Source organism: Argiope bruennichi, chromosome X1 (assembly GCF_947563725.1).
Source record: "Argiope bruennichi chromosome X1, qqArgBrue1.1, whole genome shotgun sequence".
Taxonomy (NCBI): Eukaryota; Metazoa; Arthropoda; class Arachnida; order Araneae; family Araneidae; genus Argiope; species Argiope bruennichi.
Genome location: NC_079162.1, coordinates 18,381,371 through 18,402,103, shown reverse-complemented (window position 1 = coordinate 18,402,103; position 20,733 = coordinate 18,381,371). Strand labels below are relative to the sequence as shown.

The window sequence follows — 20,733 nt, the reverse complement described above, 5'->3', positions numbered from 1 at the left end:
CCAAATCACTTCAAAGAGGATAAATTTAATTCATGACTGATTTAATGTAAAAATAATGTGAAGCGTATCAGGTGGTAGTTAAGCATAATTTTTATTTTTAATTTAGTACATACATCGAACGCATCGTAAAGTGTAATATTTTTTTATTTATTATCAGTTTCGCTTATATATTTAATACCTCCCGGAGTACTGTCTATTTTTATGCCAATTGATATTCCTGTTCTAAAATTTAGATCACACTTTATCAGTTTTAATGCCCCCAAAAATATAATACATATATTTTTAAATGAATTTAGGAAAATAAAAATGAAAAAAAGTCGCAAATTTTTGAAAAACAGACGTGACAAAGTTATATTTACAAAATATAAATACTCATATTTAATATATATAAATATGTGACTCATGTACAGGGTGTTTAAAAAAGTGGAACAAACATTTACTTCCTTAAATATTGCCGTCTCCAAAGTGTAAAAGGGTTTGTTATTAAAATATTTCTTTTGCATTCATGTATAAACACGCAAAATTTCATACTTCTGTCTACAAAAATTTAGAGAAGCTTATCAGAAATTTAGATTTAAAAATTCATTTCAGAAATACAAATTTATTCAATTCAAAAGAACTGCCTTATGCAAGTACTTGTCTCTTGATGTATCATTCAATCATCATAATTTGAAAGAAATTTACGAATTACCCGTTTCTTTTCTTTCTTTCTTTCACTCTCTCTTTCTCTCTCTCTCTCTTTTGCTTTGATTGTTCTTTTAGTTGCATTTTAGGCTTTATAAAGAAATTTAAAAAAAACGAGAAATTAAAAGCATCTCAGAGAAATTGTAGAATATCGAAAAAGAAACTACAATTGTTTACTTGCAATTATGTGCTTGATATTAAGTTTTCGAAAAGAATGACGTATTTCAGTAACAAGGGACGTTTTAAAACTACAGAAGTTTTACTTCCCCCCGGGGAGGATGAGGCGTTATGCACGTGATAAAGGAATTTTCATTTTGATTTATTTACTTTTCAAATAATCCGCATGCCAGTATATGAACAACCAGTTCAGAACTCAACATTTAAAAAGGTATTACAGTGCCATAAAAAATTATTGTAATTGTTAGAAACTAAATTATTGTAAGAATTCATTTGAAATTTTTTTGAAACCCACTCAAAAAATAATAACAGTTTTTCTTAAATTTTTAAAAATATCTATAACAATAGTGTTATGAAAAGAAAAGGTAAAATTCATGAGACCTATCGAAATCGATGAATGCGCAAGGGACACGTGACATGAACAACACCGACAGGTAAAAGACAATTCATTAGTGTCTTCTTCATTCCAGTAAATTTAATCAGTGTGTGCACAAGAGGCTTGCTTTCATTTGTTAAAATTACATAGCAGTCAGTTTGAACTGGGGCCCTTGTAGATATTATTTTACTGCAGTTATTTTGTGATGGATACGTGTTTTTCGCATATTTCGAATTTTCAGCTCGTATTTCATTGATTTAAACACTGACTTAAGAGAAAATAACTGTGCATAAGTTAAATGGATTTATTGCATTATTCTGTTGGAAAATGTATAAGGCTTCAAAATAGGTAATTCATTAAGAAATTCTGATACTTATTTGATAGAATACGCGTACAAAATTTAGCTTTAATATTCTTTTTTGACGCCTTTTCTTTGATGCCCTGATGATACTAATAAAGGCATATGTAATCGTTTTCCATTCTGAGTCCAGACTTGGGAGCTCACGAATCGAAAACTAATTCCACCAGAGATTTGTGGAACGCCTAATCAGCGTGAACACCTAGTCACGCTAATTTTGCCATCGTAGACTTGCTTAAATCCATATTTATTGTTTAGTTCAGTTATATTAACATCTCGTTTTAAAGCAACACTAGGGCTATTTTGAAACAGACTTAGTAATTTTGAACCGAGGTCAGATGACGAGGACGACACCTAAACTTGTACCCCCTCTCCAAACTTCCACACCACACCAGCTTGAGAACGTTTGACACCGATGGATTTAGCGTGCACTAGATACGCTTACTCGACGGTTCTTCGGTGGAATCGGGTCTCGAGTCTGAAACCCTCCGGTTACGACGTCGAGACCTTATCACCAGGAAACCACTGCCCTCCATGTTTGTTGAAGAACCTTGCTTTTTGCACTCATTAAAACTATGGAGTGTTGTTATTCCGTTGTAACTAACACACGAGTACTGTTCGCGCATTGCCTCTTACATTGCATATATGTACAGGAAAAACTATGGGGAAATTTTTTTCCAGTTTTGAGCGACAACCCTGTTATTTTTTTTCTTGATTTTTTTTCTGACTCTCAGATCCCGTTTTTAGTATTAGCTGTATAATGAGCAATAAATACTAACGGCTGTTTCATTTAAAAGGCATAATAATAATATATCAAAAAATGTTTTTAAAAATTTTAAAGTCGTTTTGAATGTGTTTAAGAAAATTTTATTCCTTATACTCAAGGAAAATTCTTTTCGCAGGAAAGGTTTGATATCTAAATAGTTTAAGCCACTAAAAAATTAAATAAGAAATTCTATTATTTGAGTGAAAAATCTTGGTATATTATAAAAATATGAAAACAATATTTAATCCGTTGATCTTGATAGCTCGTATGCTTGCTGAAAGCCTTTTTGAAAAAAACAAGTATAATGAATATTTTACTTTGTTAGTCATTACATTTTAAAATATAATTTCAAATACTTTTGCACATTTTTACTACATTTTTGTTATTAATTGCATTTATAATTGCTATATTACTTTATAAAAAATAAGAGTTTAATTAATATATTTGAATAATTAGTCTGCATTGACCAGTTGCCTTAGCTTATTTTTATTGGAAAAAAGCTTTATATTCTATAATTATTTAGATTTAACTTCCAGCTCCCACATAAGTATAACGTTTTTTTAGAGGGAATAAAGATTGTAGTTTAAGAAAATTGAGTTGAAACTCAGTTTTGGTATTTGTACAGGCCCCATTTTATGTAAATATGTCTCTGATTTGGCAAAATTCATTATTTTATGAAGTTTAGCTTTTTTTTTTCTTTTTGTTTCAAGCCTCCCTCATGTCTGTAAAACCCTTGCATAGCAAAGCAAAACGTTAATCTAATTAAATAAAACGTAATCGAACCATATTATATGACCCAGTCGTTGAAGAAATGCAGCGCTGAAAATCTGAATTTCAAAATATGATTTTCCATTCTTTTATTTTTTCTATGTTGCCATAACTCATAAATAAAAAAAAGAAACATTTATGCAATAACATTCCAAACCTTTATCCAATAACTTTTTTACCTTCAAAAGGAATTAATTGCTTTATGTTGGTAGTCTTGATTTTTGACTTTCTCGTATAAGAAGTATAGAGAAAAGTACTGTAAGCCGGCTTCCTGGCATAGGGGTTGCGCGTCTTCCTCGTGATCTGGGCGTCTTGGGTTCGAGTCCCGGTTTGGGCATAGTTTTTCTTCCGTTGTTCTATCTGTGAGATGTGTGAATGTGCCCTCCTGTAAACAGGGGTTGTGCAAGCGAATGAGTGATGCGTGAGTAGCAAAGTCGCGCTGTTGACCCTAGTTGGGGCTACTAAAAATATAAGAGACGGTCCCCCACCGGCTTAAATCGCCGTCTTCGTAACAGCAGGCTTGTCCATGGCAAATGCCATAAGAAACAACAACAACAGTACTGTAATCGTCAGACAATTTGAACTCGGGATTTTTATAAATCTCAACGTTTTAGAGTCTCTGATTTGGCCCTGAGTTCAAAAAACGCATTTTTGGAATATGTCTGTCTGTGACGTAGATAACTCAAAAAGCTGTGAACTGGACGGACGAAATTTGGTGTATGATCATTTCACTAAATTTGTAGATTTCTATCAAATTTAGAGCAAAATCTATTCAAAGGAAGTCTGTCGGTTCGAATGTAAGTTAACACGATAATTGCAAAATAAGAGGTTAAAATTCGGCACATATATATAGCATCTATACTGTCAAATTTTGAGCCAAACGCCAACAAGGCACTGAACGGCTTTCGTCTATACTTTTAGAAGCATGTAAACGCGATAACTCAAAAACTTAATGACTTTTAAATATATCAAATTTGGTATGTGAATTTGGGATTTTATTTGTAGTTTTGTATCAAATTTCGGTTTCTGTCCGCGTCTAAAACACAAATTTGATTTTCGGATACTATTAACTGCATACTAGGGATTAATTGCCGAAACTCTTGCTAAGGATCACACAATAGATTTAGTAAAGATGTGAAATTCGCGCAAAAAGTTAAGATTTCATAACTAAAGTACACCAAGGGTATACAAGCGATGCGCATGCCATTGGGGACTATTGAGCATACCGATTACCCAAGATCCACAATAAGGGATAAGTTTCACTATTGTATATGGATATTCACATACTTATAACATCCAATGCACATTTCTCTTTTTTTTAAAAAAAAAAGAAAAAAAGAAACCTTACCAGTGAAAGAAGGTATCATTAATGGTTTTTGGTGTGGTGTGGCTTATTTACGGGGTTTCTGGCAGAAAATCCTTTTAATCCTATTTATTTATACCTTCTTACAGTAGCTTAATACTAGGTGCATGACATTTAAATATTTTTGTATTTGAAAAATAGAACTTTTGCTGATTTTTGTTGCAAGTGTTAGAGTACTATTAGTGGCGGTAACTGAAGAATGTTTACTGCAATCGAAAGTTCTTTTCTAACATATTGAGAAGCCAAGTAGAACAACAAGTTAGTTACCTAGTCTGGTACAACAACTAAAGGCGTGATATCATTCATTCAAATATTACATCATAGCTGAACCATTTAACATTTTCCTGTTACCCCCTTTTTTTGCTGATTTTTTTTTGTGGTGTAGCCTACCTGTTAACCATATAACTACTATCTTCGTATAAAATGTGGTCTATGGTTAATATAAAACGATTTTAAATGTTATTTCTGCAACTTTTGGAAATTATAGTCAAATAAATGTTGAAGACATTTATTCTCTTATAAACTGACATACTCTCTGGGTGTTTTAATCTTTCTTTGCACACTTTTATTTAACTTGATTTGTTTCATGTTTGTAATGATAAAATTTTGTAATCAATCTGTCGCTTACTTCTTAATATTCCGAAATTTTTCAAAAGCATAGTTTTGTGTCTCGATGGCAATATACTATTTTAATAGTTTTAGACCTTAATTAGCTATTAAACAATTTATATAAGTAAATTTAAGTTTTTCTTATGTGTTACGCCATCTAATTGCGAGTTTGAGAAAAAAAAAATAATTTCAAAATTCCATTATATCTATAGTAATGAACCATAAATTAAATACTAAAATAATTATATTTTTAATCCCTTCATAAAAGTATGTTTTTAAGATTGTTTTTATTTCAATTTCAATTAAACCATTTTTTTTCTTCTTTAAAACTGTTTTACAAATTTTATATTATTAGCTATTCAATGTAGAAGGAATGTAAGTATGAAAATTTCAATGTGTATCTTTTTTGTTTAGGGATCACAGACTCGGTGAGTGTTATCGCAGCAGATTCTTCCGATGATCTCTCAATTGGTGAAGAATTAGTTTTGCGTTGTAAAGCCGAAGGCAATCCAGAAACCCAAATCACATGGTACAGAAATGGTGTCCGTTTATTTCGAAATGAAAAAATTTCTTTGAAATCAAATAAACTGCACATTACAGATTTAGCGTTAGAAGATAATGGCATTTATTCATGTAAAGCAGTTAATGACGTTGGCTCTGTGAATAGCAGTGAAAATTTTGCTCTCAGATTATCAGGTATGGTCTTTTCCTCTTCTTATTTCTTAAGATATAGCTACTGATCTAGATTAAATTTTAAATGCCAAAGTTTCAAAGATTCGTCCCCACTGACATGCACATAAGAATTTTTTTTGAATTAATATTTAATTCTCATTTTCTTCCTCTTTTTCGGAAATCAGTATATTTCTTCCCGTACGATGCTATTGGCTGTTACTACGAATGCGTTCAATTGAGACAAAATCTTGTTCCGACAATTTCCGATTTCGAATCTAACGTTGCTGTGTAAACTGAGCCTCTTTCATAATGTTTAAGTAACTGTGTTGGTGTAAATAGATGCTTTCTTTATCAAATTAATCTGCAATATTCATTTTCCTCTTCTAGATGGTGAAAGTCCTTTTATTTCTGTCGTACCACGGGATGTCATAGCGCGGGAAAATGGAGCTGCCTATTTTGAATGTTCTTATGAAAATGCTGCTTCTACTCAATGGTTTTTCCAAAGTGAACCACTTGAAAATAATAGCAAGTTAGTTTTATTTTCTTTCCATTTCTATATAATAATTCGAGAATGGTTTTTAACAAAAAAAAAAAAAATCATTTTTAGAAGAATGTCATTTTTTCAGTGAACTTAATTGTTGTTTGATTAAGCACTTTACTGTAGAATTCCAAAATAGTTTTTTTTTTAAATGGATTCCCAAAATCTTGTTTAATTTAAGTTGCTTGATATAATACTAGCCGTGGGTATTCTAGCGTAATCTTCATATTCTTGACGAAAAGTTATGTATCGTATTCTTCATATTTTTACAAAAGTCTGTGTTATTCTGAAATGCCACATTATACATAAGATGTTGATGAATTCTTAAGTCATATTTTTAACAGATTTCTTCTTTTATTAATGTTTGTGATTATTCTTTAAAAAACAAGTTAATGACTGTCATTCGGAAAGATTTATACTCATTGTACTCCTTTGCATTTTTAATGTATATAAATATGCGAACTAATTTCAATTTTATTCGATTATTTATATGTTTAATTGCAAATATCATTTCACATTTGCCACATTTTCTCAACTTGTATATAAAATAAACGATGATGGAATTCTGCTGCTAAGCATACTAAAAACAATTGTCTGCTTGGTTTATTATTTTAGATTTTTAATTTTGTGCAGAATGTCCACCGGCCACGAAAAAGTTGCACATTTCTGTACAAATTTGTGATATTACTTTAGTCGGCGATAATTGTTAAAAAATTTTGGGCTATGCCTTTTCAAAATAGCTTTTTTTGTTTGTTTGTTTTAATATGAAGCTGAAAATAAATGATAGATGTTTTCTTAGTTTTGGGCGGTTGTTAAATTTTCTTTCTTCTTTTCTGAAAGAATATATCATTTTCTTTCCTTTCAAATTCACGATGTGTTGCTATGCATTAGATTCCTTCTTTTAAATAAATTATATTAGCAGAAAGGAATATTTTATAATAGATGCGTTGTGCTTAGTTGTCGTGTCTCTGAATTATTAGCTCTAAATAATTATTGTAAATTATTTCTTGATTCGTTTCTAAATTATTAGCTAATTACTTATACTAACTACTATATAATAATTATTAATATAGGCATATTACTCTGTTTTGTATATTTGTTAATGAATTTCCTATTGATTTATTCCAGAAAGAACGAAATCTACTGTTTTTCATTTTGAGGTTTAATTATCTTTATAGGTATACCATTTTTCCAAATGGAAGCCTAAGTATCTCTTTTGTAGAAACTGAAGATGCAGGTATTTATGAATGCAAAGGTGAAAGTGCTGATTCAGCTTATCCTGATCAAGTCTATGCCGTACAGTTAAAAATAGCATGTAAGTTGTAGTAGGTAAAACGATTATTAAACTTTCTTTTTAAAAAAAGTTTTTTGTTCTAAATATTTAAATAAATGTGGCTGTTTTAACTGTTTCGCATTGAACTTTATACCTTTGTTTTTTTAATGAAAAGAAGACCCTGAATACATTTAGACCTCTATAGCTCTATTTTTATAAGAGTTTCAAATCTTTTTATGAGAATAAATTTGTCTTTCGCAATGTGCCTCGTTTCTGAATATGTGGGATAGGATCAAACTTAGATTTCCATATAACCAGAATTAAAAAAGAAGTAAATTGCATTCTCTACTATTTTCTTTTCATATTTTTTCGACATCTTTTCATAAAAGTGACAATACGTTAATTTCAGTTTGAAAGCATACTGTGAATTGTAAACATTATTTACTTTTTGAAATAAGGTTAAACATAAGACAAATTATTTCCTTTAATAAACCAGGCATTTCCGACAGTCTCTGCTGTCATTAAAATTTGGAAATAATATTTAAAATGTTGTTACAATAAAAGGGCTTGAATAATAACATTCAATAAAATTCCAGATATTGACAATATGACTTCAGAATCATTAGAACCTCAACCCCGTGAAGATCAGACTGCTGTTGTCACGGTTCATGATCCATACGATGTAACTTGCCTTGCTCCAGATGGTCTGCCTAAACCAAAAATGTGGTGGGAAAATGCCAAAGGTCATGTGATCAACGATAGCGGCCGTGTATATGTTGAAGATATGAGACTCATTTTTTCAGAAGTTGAAGAATCTGATGCTGGAGAATATGTTTGTGTGGCTGAAAATGTGGCTGAGAAAAGGAAAGTCGGTTTTACTCTAGTTGTATCAGGTAAGTAGGCTGGCATATATGCAATCGATCCTCTATATAGCGGGACATTCGATACCCAGAAATGCATGATGCAAAATATTTCTTGCAAGGTGTCAACTATGCATAGTGAATTATTCTGGAATTTAAAAAAAATCTTTAAAAAATTATACTATCAAGGTAAATGAAAAAAAAAAAAGAAATATGTCTGTAAATTTACTTGCAAATCACTAAAAAAATTCATATTCATATTGAAAAACGAAATTAGATTTTTATGTATCTTTGTATAAAATTGTCAGTAACCTTAAGGATAAATTTCAAGTCCTGTCAGACTAATTGAAATGCTTCCATTTTTTTTAAAAAAACATTTTCTAAATGTTTTTCTTTTTTAATAATTTGTCTTCATTACCATCGTCATGTTTGGGTTCATTTTGATTTAAAATAAATAAATAAATAAATAAAAAAACACCCAGTATGTTTAAAGCGGTGTTTAATTCAGATTATCACCCCGAACCCGAATCAAGCTCTTTGACCAGGCCAAATTAAGCTTTGTAGGTGCCCTTAGAATACTTAGCAGAATAAAATACTTTCGAGAATTGAGGTATTAACAAATTAAAAACGTAAATTTAAAATATTTTAGTTACTCACAATTTCCAGTTCATTTGTTTAAGTGTAAATAAAAATTTCTTAATTTGTATCTGTCTTTTGCGTTCGTATTGGTCATAAGAAAGGTTATTCTTATGACCTTAAGAAGATTCTTATGGAATCAAATTTTTTTTAGTGAATTTTGTGTTTCGGTTAAAGAATGAATTCGTTTGTGATATCAGCAACCTTTAGCTAGAGTGAAACAGCTTTTTTTAACTGGACTAAATGTCCATCTCTATCGGTTTAGTATTAGCTAGTTCAGCCATTCCAAGAGTAAACACATTGTATGTGTGTGTATGTATATGTGCATATATGTGTGTGTATGTATATGTGCATATATATGTGTGTATGTCTTTGTGCAACTATATTTCTTAATTTAATTTAAATCCTAATTAATTTCTTATTATTGCTTAAATTTTTCATGACTCATGATAAACAGAATAAAGTAGTGAATACCTCAGAGGAAACTTTCCACGTCTTGATTGTAATTAAATTATCCTCTGTTTTCTCTTGTGTCAGAACACATTCATGTTTCAATGTGCATACACAAATGTTTTATTTTCAAGCCCACACTTTATTCCAACCCACACAAACAAACATTTTAACACCATTTATTTGACAACTAATATTTATTAAAAGAGTATTAAATCTTGTGTCTATTATTTTCATTTTCAAGAATTCTATATGAAATTTTTAAATCTTATTTTTTTTTTCTCAGTCGGAAATGTTTTAGATGAAGTCATAACTATATTGAAATTTTATTTAATAATTTACTATTTGTTTTCTACATTGATAATTTTGTTGAGTCAAATTTCGTAATATTTAAGAATAATGTAGCCAAACATACTATAGACTGTCCTTCTCAAGTAAAGATTATCAGCTGAACTTCTACAGAAAAATGGCCAGGATCCATCTATGTGCTATAATTTTTAACTTATTTATATTTTTGTTATTGTTTATTGTTGATTTTCTAAGTCTAAATAATATTTTTACAAGTTTAATTCATAATTATATTTTTATGTCATTAGTCTTGTTGAAATGATTTTTATATTAATGTAATGGTAATAGAAACTTAGATATCTCTTTTAAGATACTTTTAAATTTTAACCTCTTACTTGGACGCCTCTATGTGTAGGGTAGTCTGCCTGACGCACTTCCATTTCTTGCGGTGGGGAGGGGAGGGGAGGGGGGGGGGGGAGAATTGAAATGATAATTTTTATTCTATTTCAAATCTTAAATTTCCTGATTTTTATCATAAATTAGCCCATATTACTATATTATAAATTTTTTTCTTATTTCTTAATCCAAATTTCACTTTTTTATTTAATTATTTCTAATATGCGCTCTAGAAAATTGACGAATATTGCAATTTCTCATATTCCAGTGAAGGGGCAAAATCCTTACACTTACGCGTTCCTTTCAAATGTACCTAAGATTCCCTTTCCTGCGTCTACACATGTGAAAAGGGGGGAAAATCCCTAAAAGAATTTCTTAGTAAAATCACCGAGGGAATTTTTATTTTGCTTAATTTTACGAGTTTTATGAATTTGTAAAGTTTTTACGGACTTTTCGTCAACCCGGTATATATATATATATATATATATATATATATATATATATATATATATATATATATATATATATATATATATATATATAGTCCGCACGGCTGATTAGGAGGGGAGAAATTATCGTAAATCGTATTTTCCTTCAGCAAAATGTCTACATTTTAGCGGCCTTTAAAAATTCCCTATTAAAACTGTGGCTAATAACCTCTGTAATATGCTAAACACTGCGGTGCAGGAAACAGAAGATATTGTAGAAAAGCATTCACAGCTTATTTACGTTCAAGTTGGGAATTTTACCGAAATGTAGCTGCACTGTTTATAGGCGCATGATTTTCACATGTTATTGCACTATAACACTGAACAACTAGTTATAGTAATTAGATCCTTAAAAGCAAGGGAAAGGCCAGAAGACCATGCAATTCAGAAGTGTTTATTTTTATTTATTTTTCATGATTAAATTTAAATGGTTAGAAAGCTATTTTAAGAATGCAGTTCTGATAAATTGAATTTTCTAAAAGCATCTTTTGGAAAGAAAATCCAAAAATGTATTAGATAAGAATACATTTTGTTTCTTTTTTTTTTAGTTGCACCAGTTATTGTCAAACATCCAGTGGATATTACAGTTGATGAAGGTGAAACTGCAAGTTTTCAATGCAATTTTAAAAATTCCTCTTCAGCTGTTGTTTACTGGTTGAAAGATGACAATTATTTAAAGGATTTAGGGAACCATATAATTTTCAATGAGCAGAATAGTAGCTTGACAGTTCGTAATGTTGTCCCTTCCGATTCGGGTATTTATCAGTGCGAAATCAATAGTGAAGGATTTCCACCAGTTCTTTCCGAAAAAGCTGCCCTTGTAGTTAGAGGTATGTTTATCTAATATTTATATTTTCTCTTTATCTTTTTGTCAAATCGTTGACATTTCCCCTGAATATTATTACTTTAAAAAATATTCTTTGTTTTATATAGAGAAGTTAAAATTCATGCCCGCTCCTGTCAACAGAAAACTTGAGCTTGGTTCAAATGCCAAAATATACTGTAAAGCTGGAGGATCAACCCCTCCTATTGTTAAATGGAGTAGAATTGATATTCGTTCTTCAGAATGGCCTCCACATATTAAAGATGATAATGGTACTTTGCACTTCAATCGTGTTCTGAGCACTGATACAGGCAAATACATGTGTGTTGCTACCAATACTCAAGGAATTATTAATGCTACCATAGATGTGGACGTTATAGGTAAATATTTATAAAATTTATTTTCTCTACCAACATTTTAATGTGTCTCCTAGATTTATAGTAATAAAAACTTAGAGTTTCAGTATGCAGTTTCAATATGTGTTTCTTGTTACAGATTTTTAAAGATATGTATAAGCGTTCATATTTACTGCTTTAATTTTCTGTAATCCTTACATTAAAAGGATATAATTTCGGCATTGCTCAAGGCAAAAACGAGATTTCTTTGGGGATAATATACAATAGAGTATATTTTCTAGAAGACAAATGCAAAAGTGGGAAACCATCGTACATTTACAAGCAGGCAAAATTGCTATTTATATTCATATTAAGATTTTGTTTTCTAATTATAAATCGCTTCCAAAGCTATTTATATTCATATTAAGATTTTGTTTTCTAATCATAAATCGCTTCCAAAGTAATCTTTGATATTAAACTTGGCTAAATTTAACTCGTGTTTCGAGAATTTCGTTACTTCATAGGGAAATCAAAACATTTATTCATTATATGTGAGATAAAAATTTTACAGCATGTATTCCATAATTATTATTTTTCTTTTAATATAGGGTTTCATTACATCTGTTGTTCATTATGAAAATTAGATTTTCATTAAGAACTACTATCTTCGTATTTGTAGCAAATTTGAATTTCTTTTTACTGCCAGATTTTTGATACCTCATGAAATTTCCGTTCAGTCCAAAAGTAAATTATAATCTTTAATAAAAGAGTAATCTCAAATGAGTTGAAAATAGATTTTAAAATGGGAAGAAAGTATTTTTTTTTTTATCGTTTGTTCGGTATCAGTTTACACAGAAACGTTCTACTGGAGATATTAATAAAATAAAAGCATTGGAAATGTGATAATTTTTATTTATATATTTTATTGTGTTTGCATTAGAAGGTGTTAAAATTGTTTAGAATCATAAAAATAAAAATAGAGAGGAAACCATCAAAAATATGGAGGTCAAAAGGAAATCATAAAAGTGTGGGGCGTTGATAAAAGATATTCTTAAGAAAAGTGGAAATTTGATAATAATTAGGATATATTCTTAATTTGTTTAAAACGATCTCCTTAGTTTTTGACAAAAGGTTTTTTCCTCCCTATATTTTAGTACATCAATAAAGGAGTAATTTTTAAAGCTTTTATTATGTTTTTGTCTTTTATATATCTATAATTCACCATTATAAATATTGCGGAGCTTGTACGCAATTCTGACTCACTACGAAACGACGTTTTTGGCTCGAAATCAAAATTTAATCAAATTAATCAATTAACTGACAACTTAGCTTTGAAAATATTGAAATATGATTTTAAGCTTTGAGAAAAATGAAGTCAAGATTAAAATGTGTTTTAAACATTATTAATCGTTTTTCATATTTTTCTGAATTCCCTGATTAGCTATTTAATTTTTTTTATTTCTTTTGAATTGTGTTTGTATTAAACAGTTATGCCGAAGTTTAGTGTACAGCCATCAGATACAGTTGCTAATGAAGGAGATCCAGTTATTCTCCACTGTTTGGCGGAGGGAGATCCTATTCCTATCATACAATGGGACAAAAACAATGAGCTTAATGGTTTTAACCACCAGAGATTCAAGGTTTTAGAAAATGGATCCCTGTATGCATCTGAAATAAACGCTGATGACGAAGGAAAATATGGCTGTACGGCTGGAAATAGTGGAGGATTAAGAAGACACGAAGTTAGCTTGATTGTTAAAGGTAAGTTAAGTTTATAAGTTTTTATGAAGAAAAACTCAGCATTTTGTGCTGCTAGAGAAAATGGTTTGTAATATTTAGTGAACAAATGTTTCCGTTCTCTGCTATTAGATTGTGGTTAACATTTGTAGTATTCTAATCATTTTTTTATATCAAATGAGTAGTATTAACAGAAAATTGCCAGGTCTTAACTTTTTTATATTTACAAATTATGACAGAATATTAAATAAAACGCGAATGTACTAAAGATGCTTCAACTGTTCCAAATAATAGATAATTTTGTTTTAGCAAAAAAAAAAAAAAAAAAAAAAAAGACTGCAGACTCTTTATATTCAATTTCGATCTCAGTTTGCTTTTAGCTGAGGCTTACTATCAGTACTTCAAGGTTTTTTTTTTAATCTCTTTTTTCGCAATATTTTTGTAGTATTTTTAATAAGCTATTTAAGACCGAATTGAATTATATTTTACTTCTACAAAATTTCAAAATAAGTTAAAGGATAACATATCATTTATAAATTTTTTCTTAGTAAAATTAGTTTTCATTATGATTTTGTCTTTAATATTGTTTCTTATTTTACTCTAATAAAGCGAATATGTCTAATTAGAATAATAGAAGAATAACGTCAATGTAATAAAAGAAGAATAACATCAATGTAATAAAAGAAGAATAACGTCAATATAATAACAGAAGAATAACATCGACACACATAAAAAAATATTGTTTTTATATTTATGAATAACAATATCTTTTTACGTTATTAATTTATATAATCTTATCCTATATATACTTTTTGAAATTAACATTCTAACTGTTATTTTAAATATTTGAAGATTTGTTTGAAAAAAATATATATAAAAAATATTGTTCTTATATTTATGAATAACAATATCTTTTTACGTTATTAATTTATATAATCTTATCCTATATATACTTTTTGAAATTAACATTCTAACTGTTATTTTAAATATTTGAAGATTTGTTTGAAAAAAAAATATATTTAGTGTTGTAAAAGTCATTACCTAGTAATCAATGAAAACAGTTTTAACTTCTTTTCTGTGTCTTCTTCTTTTAAAGTGTAAAATTATTTTTATTTTTGTCATATAAAAATTTCTGACAATTCTTGAAAAGTTTAAAAGAGCTTTTACTAGATTTATTTAAAAGATTTCATTGTCTATATGTTTTGAATATTAATTACATTTTCATTTTACTGCTTTGTGTAACTGAATAAAAGTTAGTTACATAGTCAAAAAAATTGCTGTGGCATTTTTGTTTAACATATTATTGGATTTCCAGGCATAAATTATGATTTATATTTTGAAAATTTCCATATTTCGGTACACAAATACAGATATTTTATGAATTTCTTTTCTTGCTTGAAAGAAACTGATTGATCAAAGAAAAAAAAAAGCTTGATTAGTAAGAGCTGAGGAGCTAATACTTTTGAAATAGATGATTATTTCCTAGATAATATATTAGAACTATTTTTCTATTTTAGGAATTACTTGAATATGTTACATTTTTTTTTCTTACTTTTTTATATAATGGTCCTTTCTGCAGCCAAAGAACTGAATACGAATAGAATTGGACGTGGTGGATTCGGAAATGAGGAAGAAAGCACTATGACGAAGACGGTTACAATTACTCTTGGAGCAGCTGGTGTTTACATTATCCTTGTAGTTGGTTTAATGATGTGGTGCAGATATCGAAGAGCTAGAAGAAAAGCTTTGATGCTTGCACAGGCTATTGCAGATGGTAAAGAGTACTGCATTTATATTTTATATTCACTGTACTTTTAAAATTTTTGTTTCAATCATATAGTACATTTAACAGCTATACAATTAATTTAACGCATACCTTTAAAATTTATTCAAGATTATATGCTGTAATATAGAAAATAATATATTTTGATCATCGGGGGAAAAAAAAAGTACCTCGACTCTGATAAAATTTGCAGATTAATTGATGTGACTATTTTTTAATTAGGTGATGCCGTGTTTTAATTTGATTATAACTGAAGAATCTCCTTTTCTTCCTTTTCTTATACAGCATACCACATAGTTTTTTATGTAATAATAAAAAATAGAAATGATTTCCACAAGAGCTTTTATGAATCACGTCTTTCATACAACAAAGTGCATAGCGTCATTAAAAGTCCTTAAAATCTGCTTATTTTTAATGTTTCTTATATAAGGACCTTTAAAGTGCTTATTTTTTTAAGAGGAAAAAAATAAAATTTCACAATATTACATAATCATGCTAAGTCTGCTGATTATATGACTGCAGTTTCTTTGCGATGAAAGAATATTAATGAATCCAAAAGTCTGTGGAAAAGGTTTTTTTCAGTTTAGGGAAATACTGATAATAAGGAGAAAATATATTTCTTGTATTTGTTTAAATGCCTTTTTTTTTCATTTCCTTTTCCTTATTTAGAGAGGCAGAAAAGTATTCATTTTTAGGGTGGATTTTATGTGTTCATGTAAAACCATATGAATTCATTTTTAATAGTGATTTCTGCAAGTCATTATATGCTTTTTTACAATTGTTGTTTGTTGCTTTGCATTTATTAGCTTTAGTAGTTTTATAATCAAAAATTTTATATTAATATTGGTTCTTACTTTTCTCTAAAGATGCTTAAAAAGTGCCGATAAAGTGCTTATTTTTTAAGATAAAATTTGATTATACTCTGTACCAGAAAGAAACCCTACATATGCCAAAGCCAAAACGGAAAAAATAGGCTGCTATGAAGCATCCCATCGGGTAGGAAAGCATCAAAGAAAATAATAGGTCACATGTCTTTCATAAAAATAAAGATTCTTTGCATATAATATTACCAGAACCCTCACGACGTTTTCCAATAATGAATGTTAGCAAAACTAAACCGCAATATTTCCTTCAATTTTTCCGTTCCATCAATAAAATGTTCAATCATATACAGTGTAACAACAAATCTTCCACTCAGCCCAATTTTCCTGTAAATCTTACTGTTACCAACAATTAGTTGTAAAAAGTATAAAATATATGCAATCATCTTGTCACTGGTGCAGCAAGGATAGGTGGCGTTGTGTGTGTGTGTGTGTGTGTGTTGCCCTTAATAATAATTGGGGCCTTATCGAAAAAGGTGGTACCCCGGATACTTTTCGCCTTTCATCATGTTTTATTTCAAAAAATGGAATAAATGCACAAAATACTTTGTCTCCATGCCGTCCTCGAAGACTAGAGCTTGAAACAGCTATAACCCCCTTGTTCCCACTGGTCGCCATGAAGCTGCATTGTTTGTTGAAAAATTAAATAAAGGGAGAAAGAAAACACAATATTTTTCAATCAAGTACAACTCTCAAATTAAATACAATTCTCTTTCATTATCTAAAAGCATGCATCTTTTGCAAAAGATCTGTCATAACAAAAGCGCAACATTCAGTCGGCTAACCATGATAATAATGTCTGATGATATTATTAAAAACATTCGCATTTAACTATGCACATCGCAAAAGATACAGCGTTTTTTTTAAAAAATAAATTTGAGTAATTTAATATTAATTCTGCACACAAAAGAAAACATTTTTATTCACACGCATGTAAACACTTCCTTTTATAAGTATAGATTAAAAAAGTTTTGTATTATTATTTTTTTATGTAAAATATTTTTCCCACAGCTGAAAATAGTGATGTTCATGACATGGAACTAAAGGATCGGAACCCGCAAAAAACATATAATGGTACAAATCCAGGCGAAGAAAATGCAGAACTGATGAAAAATGCAGATTTTAATAAGCTTCTTTTTCCAAGAGAAAAGCTTTCTACTGTGATGCTTCTAGGTAAGCTGCCTATTTCACTTTATTGTGAGAGTTATTGATGTTACTTATACACAATACGCTCACTAGCTCATTTTACTGTTTTTAGGTATTTCCAATGATTAACAATGCAATAAATAAAACGGTCAAAAAGAACAAAAGATGGATCCCCCCTTTTCTTTATGTGTATATGAATTTGTCTACGATTCATCCTTCTATAAAAAAATGTATTTAATGTGAGGAGAGGTTTTCCCCCTCTTTGTTACAATAATAAAGAACTTGATATTGGCGAGAATTTTTTGAAATGAGTCATTTTAATTCTTATCCAGTAATATAATAATGGTGGTGCATAGAGGACACAAGTGCCGGTGGTCCTATGGTAATAAAACGTTAGTGCATATTTTCAGCTTTTAAAGAGAAATATGTTCAGGGGCCGAAAAAATGTTTTGCTCTGGGCGCCATTTATACTCACAAGACATTGCATCGGCATTTCATTTAACAGAATAGTTCAGTGGCTATCCATAGTTTTGAATAACTATCCATAATTTTATTTAATTAGAAATACGTATGTCTATCAAAGCAAACGAATTGAATAGTCTTTGAAAGTAATTTGATATGTAGTTATTTGCCACAATTCTTCATCAATATTTATCGTTTCTGTCTTGAACATGTAGTTAATGTATGTAATTTTAAGTTTACTTTATGATTTTGTTGTTAATATTTTTAAATATTTGTAATAATTCATGAAAATGTTACCATTTGCTGCTTGTCAATCGATATCACATAAAAGAGCCAAATATATATTTTTAGTGCTTTCTAACAGATGTCAGTAGCTTGAAATGTTTGTCTATTCTTAAAGTTTATTAATTAAATTTTTTTTCATCTAAATTTCAATAAATTTTTAAAGTAAACTTTGCTTTTAAAGTTAAAAAATAGCTTTCTATTGACAAAAAGTTTGTATGAGTTAGTGTTTTTTTTCCCCCTTTAGTTTTAATAATTGTTGAGAAATAAGTTTTCGACACAGTTTATAAGAATGATTTTTACTATCATGAAATTCAAAATATCATTGCTTCTTCGAATCGTTGAATTACATTATTTTGTAGCTGTTAAAGTTGTAATAAAAGAAAAAAATGTTTTCTTTGCTTTTATTTAAACATAAAAAAAAATTTAATCATTGAATAAAATTCTTTATTTGATGAGTTTTGTTAAATCTTGAAGCAATGATAGAAGCTAGTTAAATCTTGAAGCAAGCGATATATAGTCCCGGAATGGCTTCAAGAAATACTTTTTTAAAAAAATGCTTCAATTGTCATTTTTTCTTTCAAATACAAATTTAGAGAAAGTATTGCAATCATCAAAAAATTCGAACTCGAGGTTTCGAATCTCCATGTTTCAAACCTCCTTAAATTCGAAAAATGTTTGTCTGTAACAAAGATAACACAAAAATAATTTGAGCTAGACGGATGAAATTTCGAACGCGATCTTCATACCAAATTTGTAGATTTCTATTAAATTTTAAGCAACACCCGTTTAGAGGAAGTCTGTTTTCTGTCCTTCTGTTCGAATATACGTTAGCATGATAACTACAAAACGAAGAGTGCATGAATTTTATCTGGGACAGGCCTAAAATAGTTTAGTATCCCTGGCTTCTTATTGTCAAACTTCGCAACTAATTTTTATCCCCTTTGATTAGCGCTGCTATTTTTTTAATAATTTCAGATCACAAGAAATATTACCAAACTCTTTGACTTCATAATAAAGTTTTTAAAATAAAGTGGATTATTATTATTATTTTGAGACAGTAATGTGCCAGCATTTAATGCTGAAAGGAAGGATGGTATAAGATTTTGTCAAATCTTTCAATGGAACATTAATATAGTTATTTCAGTTTCTTATCATGAAATTTACAAGGAAATATCTTGATTAGTCAATTAGTAATTAATTAATTAATTTAAATAATGATCGATTTTATGTAATATGCTGAATTAATTTCTTTCCTTAAATCAATCTCAGTTCCAAAATGAATGTATGTTACTAAAAAAATAGCCCTTTAAAGGCTTAAGTTCTACAAAACAGGCTAAGTGTTTAGATTTTTTTTATGTATGCAGTGAGAAATGTAATTCCTAATTGTATCCAATTTAATTGTATCAAGTTTAAGTTTCTATACTAAAACGTCTCTAATTTAATTAAAATGCAAACAGGCACATTTATAAGAAATTTGATGTATACAGATATGATTGTATTTTGTATACATCAAATGTAATTTGGTACATATGAATACATTTGAATTTGATACATTTGAATGTACATGTAAATTTGATATATTTGATTTGATACAAATGATTTAGTTATAAATCATTTGTATTGCATTCCTTGATATAAGTTGCACAAATCTGAATATAATTTGTCGTTTTCTGTCGTTGTCATTGTAACTTCAGATGCAATGATTCCTATCTATCCATGATCTGTGCGATCTATTCATGAAATAATCACTTCAAACAAGAGAAAAAAGATTGTCATAGAAGCTAAATTTGCTTTTCAAAAATACTATTATTGAACTTGCGGCCAAACTTCTAAATCTGCCTTCTCATATCTATAGCTGAGTTAATGAATTTTTAATAATATCTTTGAATTTTACGTAACATTGTACCATTATTTCGTAATTGCATGAATTTTGTTTGTTTATCTGTTAGGTCATGGGGAATACGGGGAAGTATTTCTTGCGAAAGCAGAAGGTCTGACAGGAGACAATTCAGATTCTGTTGTAATGGTAAAAGCTTTAGAAAACAAGAGTGATAATATTATTGCTGAATTCAACAAGGAGTTAACAATGTATTCAAAAATGAAGCATGAAAATGTTGGAACTCTTCTTGGAATATGTCAAGATACGAAACCACATTGTCTGATTATGGATTATACTGACTGGGTAAGCCATTTTACCTTGTTATTTTCATATTTGTAACTTTGCATCTAAAATCACCAATCTAATTTGAGTAAAGAAAGTTCCGGGGGAAAATATTTCAGTTCAAATATTCTTTAGTCTTTACAACTGAAATAAATTGATAAAATCTTTTTCGATTTTAAAATATTCGCAACATATTTAACTTATATAGGAGTAATGAATTGTTGCGCGTATTTGTAGCACACATATCACTATGAAATGCCCTGCTTTTAAGTAAATGTCGTTGGTTGCATTAAACGATCATGATTTTTTAGTACATTATGTGATTAAAAGTATCCAGACACCTTCACATTTAGGAATTTTTCTCGAATTTCTCTATAAAGACTATGTAAAATCTACTTTGACTAACATTTAACCAAGA

At 29.2% G+C, this 20,733-nt stretch overlaps 1 protein-coding gene across 1 annotated transcript in view; it reads left to right on the top strand.

The window, feature by feature from the left end:
• Positions 1–20,733, top strand: part of LOC129958569 (inactive tyrosine-protein kinase 7-like) — an 85,222-nt gene that overhangs the window by 52,925 nt on the left and 11,564 nt on the right. Inside the window, exons 2-11 of the mRNA XM_056071131.1 lie at positions 5,516–5,797; positions 6,161–6,302; positions 7,490–7,626; positions 8,181–8,477; positions 11,251–11,532; positions 11,636–11,905; positions 13,349–13,621; positions 15,177–15,371; positions 17,273–17,434; positions 20,104–20,336. Of these exons, the coding sequence (XP_055927106.1) occupies positions 5,516–5,797; positions 6,161–6,302; positions 7,490–7,626; positions 8,181–8,477; positions 11,251–11,532; positions 11,636–11,905; positions 13,349–13,621; positions 15,177–15,371; positions 17,273–17,434; positions 20,104–20,336 (2,273 nt within the window). The remainder of the gene's footprint in view (positions 1–5,515; positions 5,798–6,160; positions 6,303–7,489; positions 7,627–8,180; positions 8,478–11,250; positions 11,533–11,635; positions 11,906–13,348; positions 13,622–15,176; positions 15,372–17,272; positions 17,435–20,103; positions 20,337–20,733) is intronic.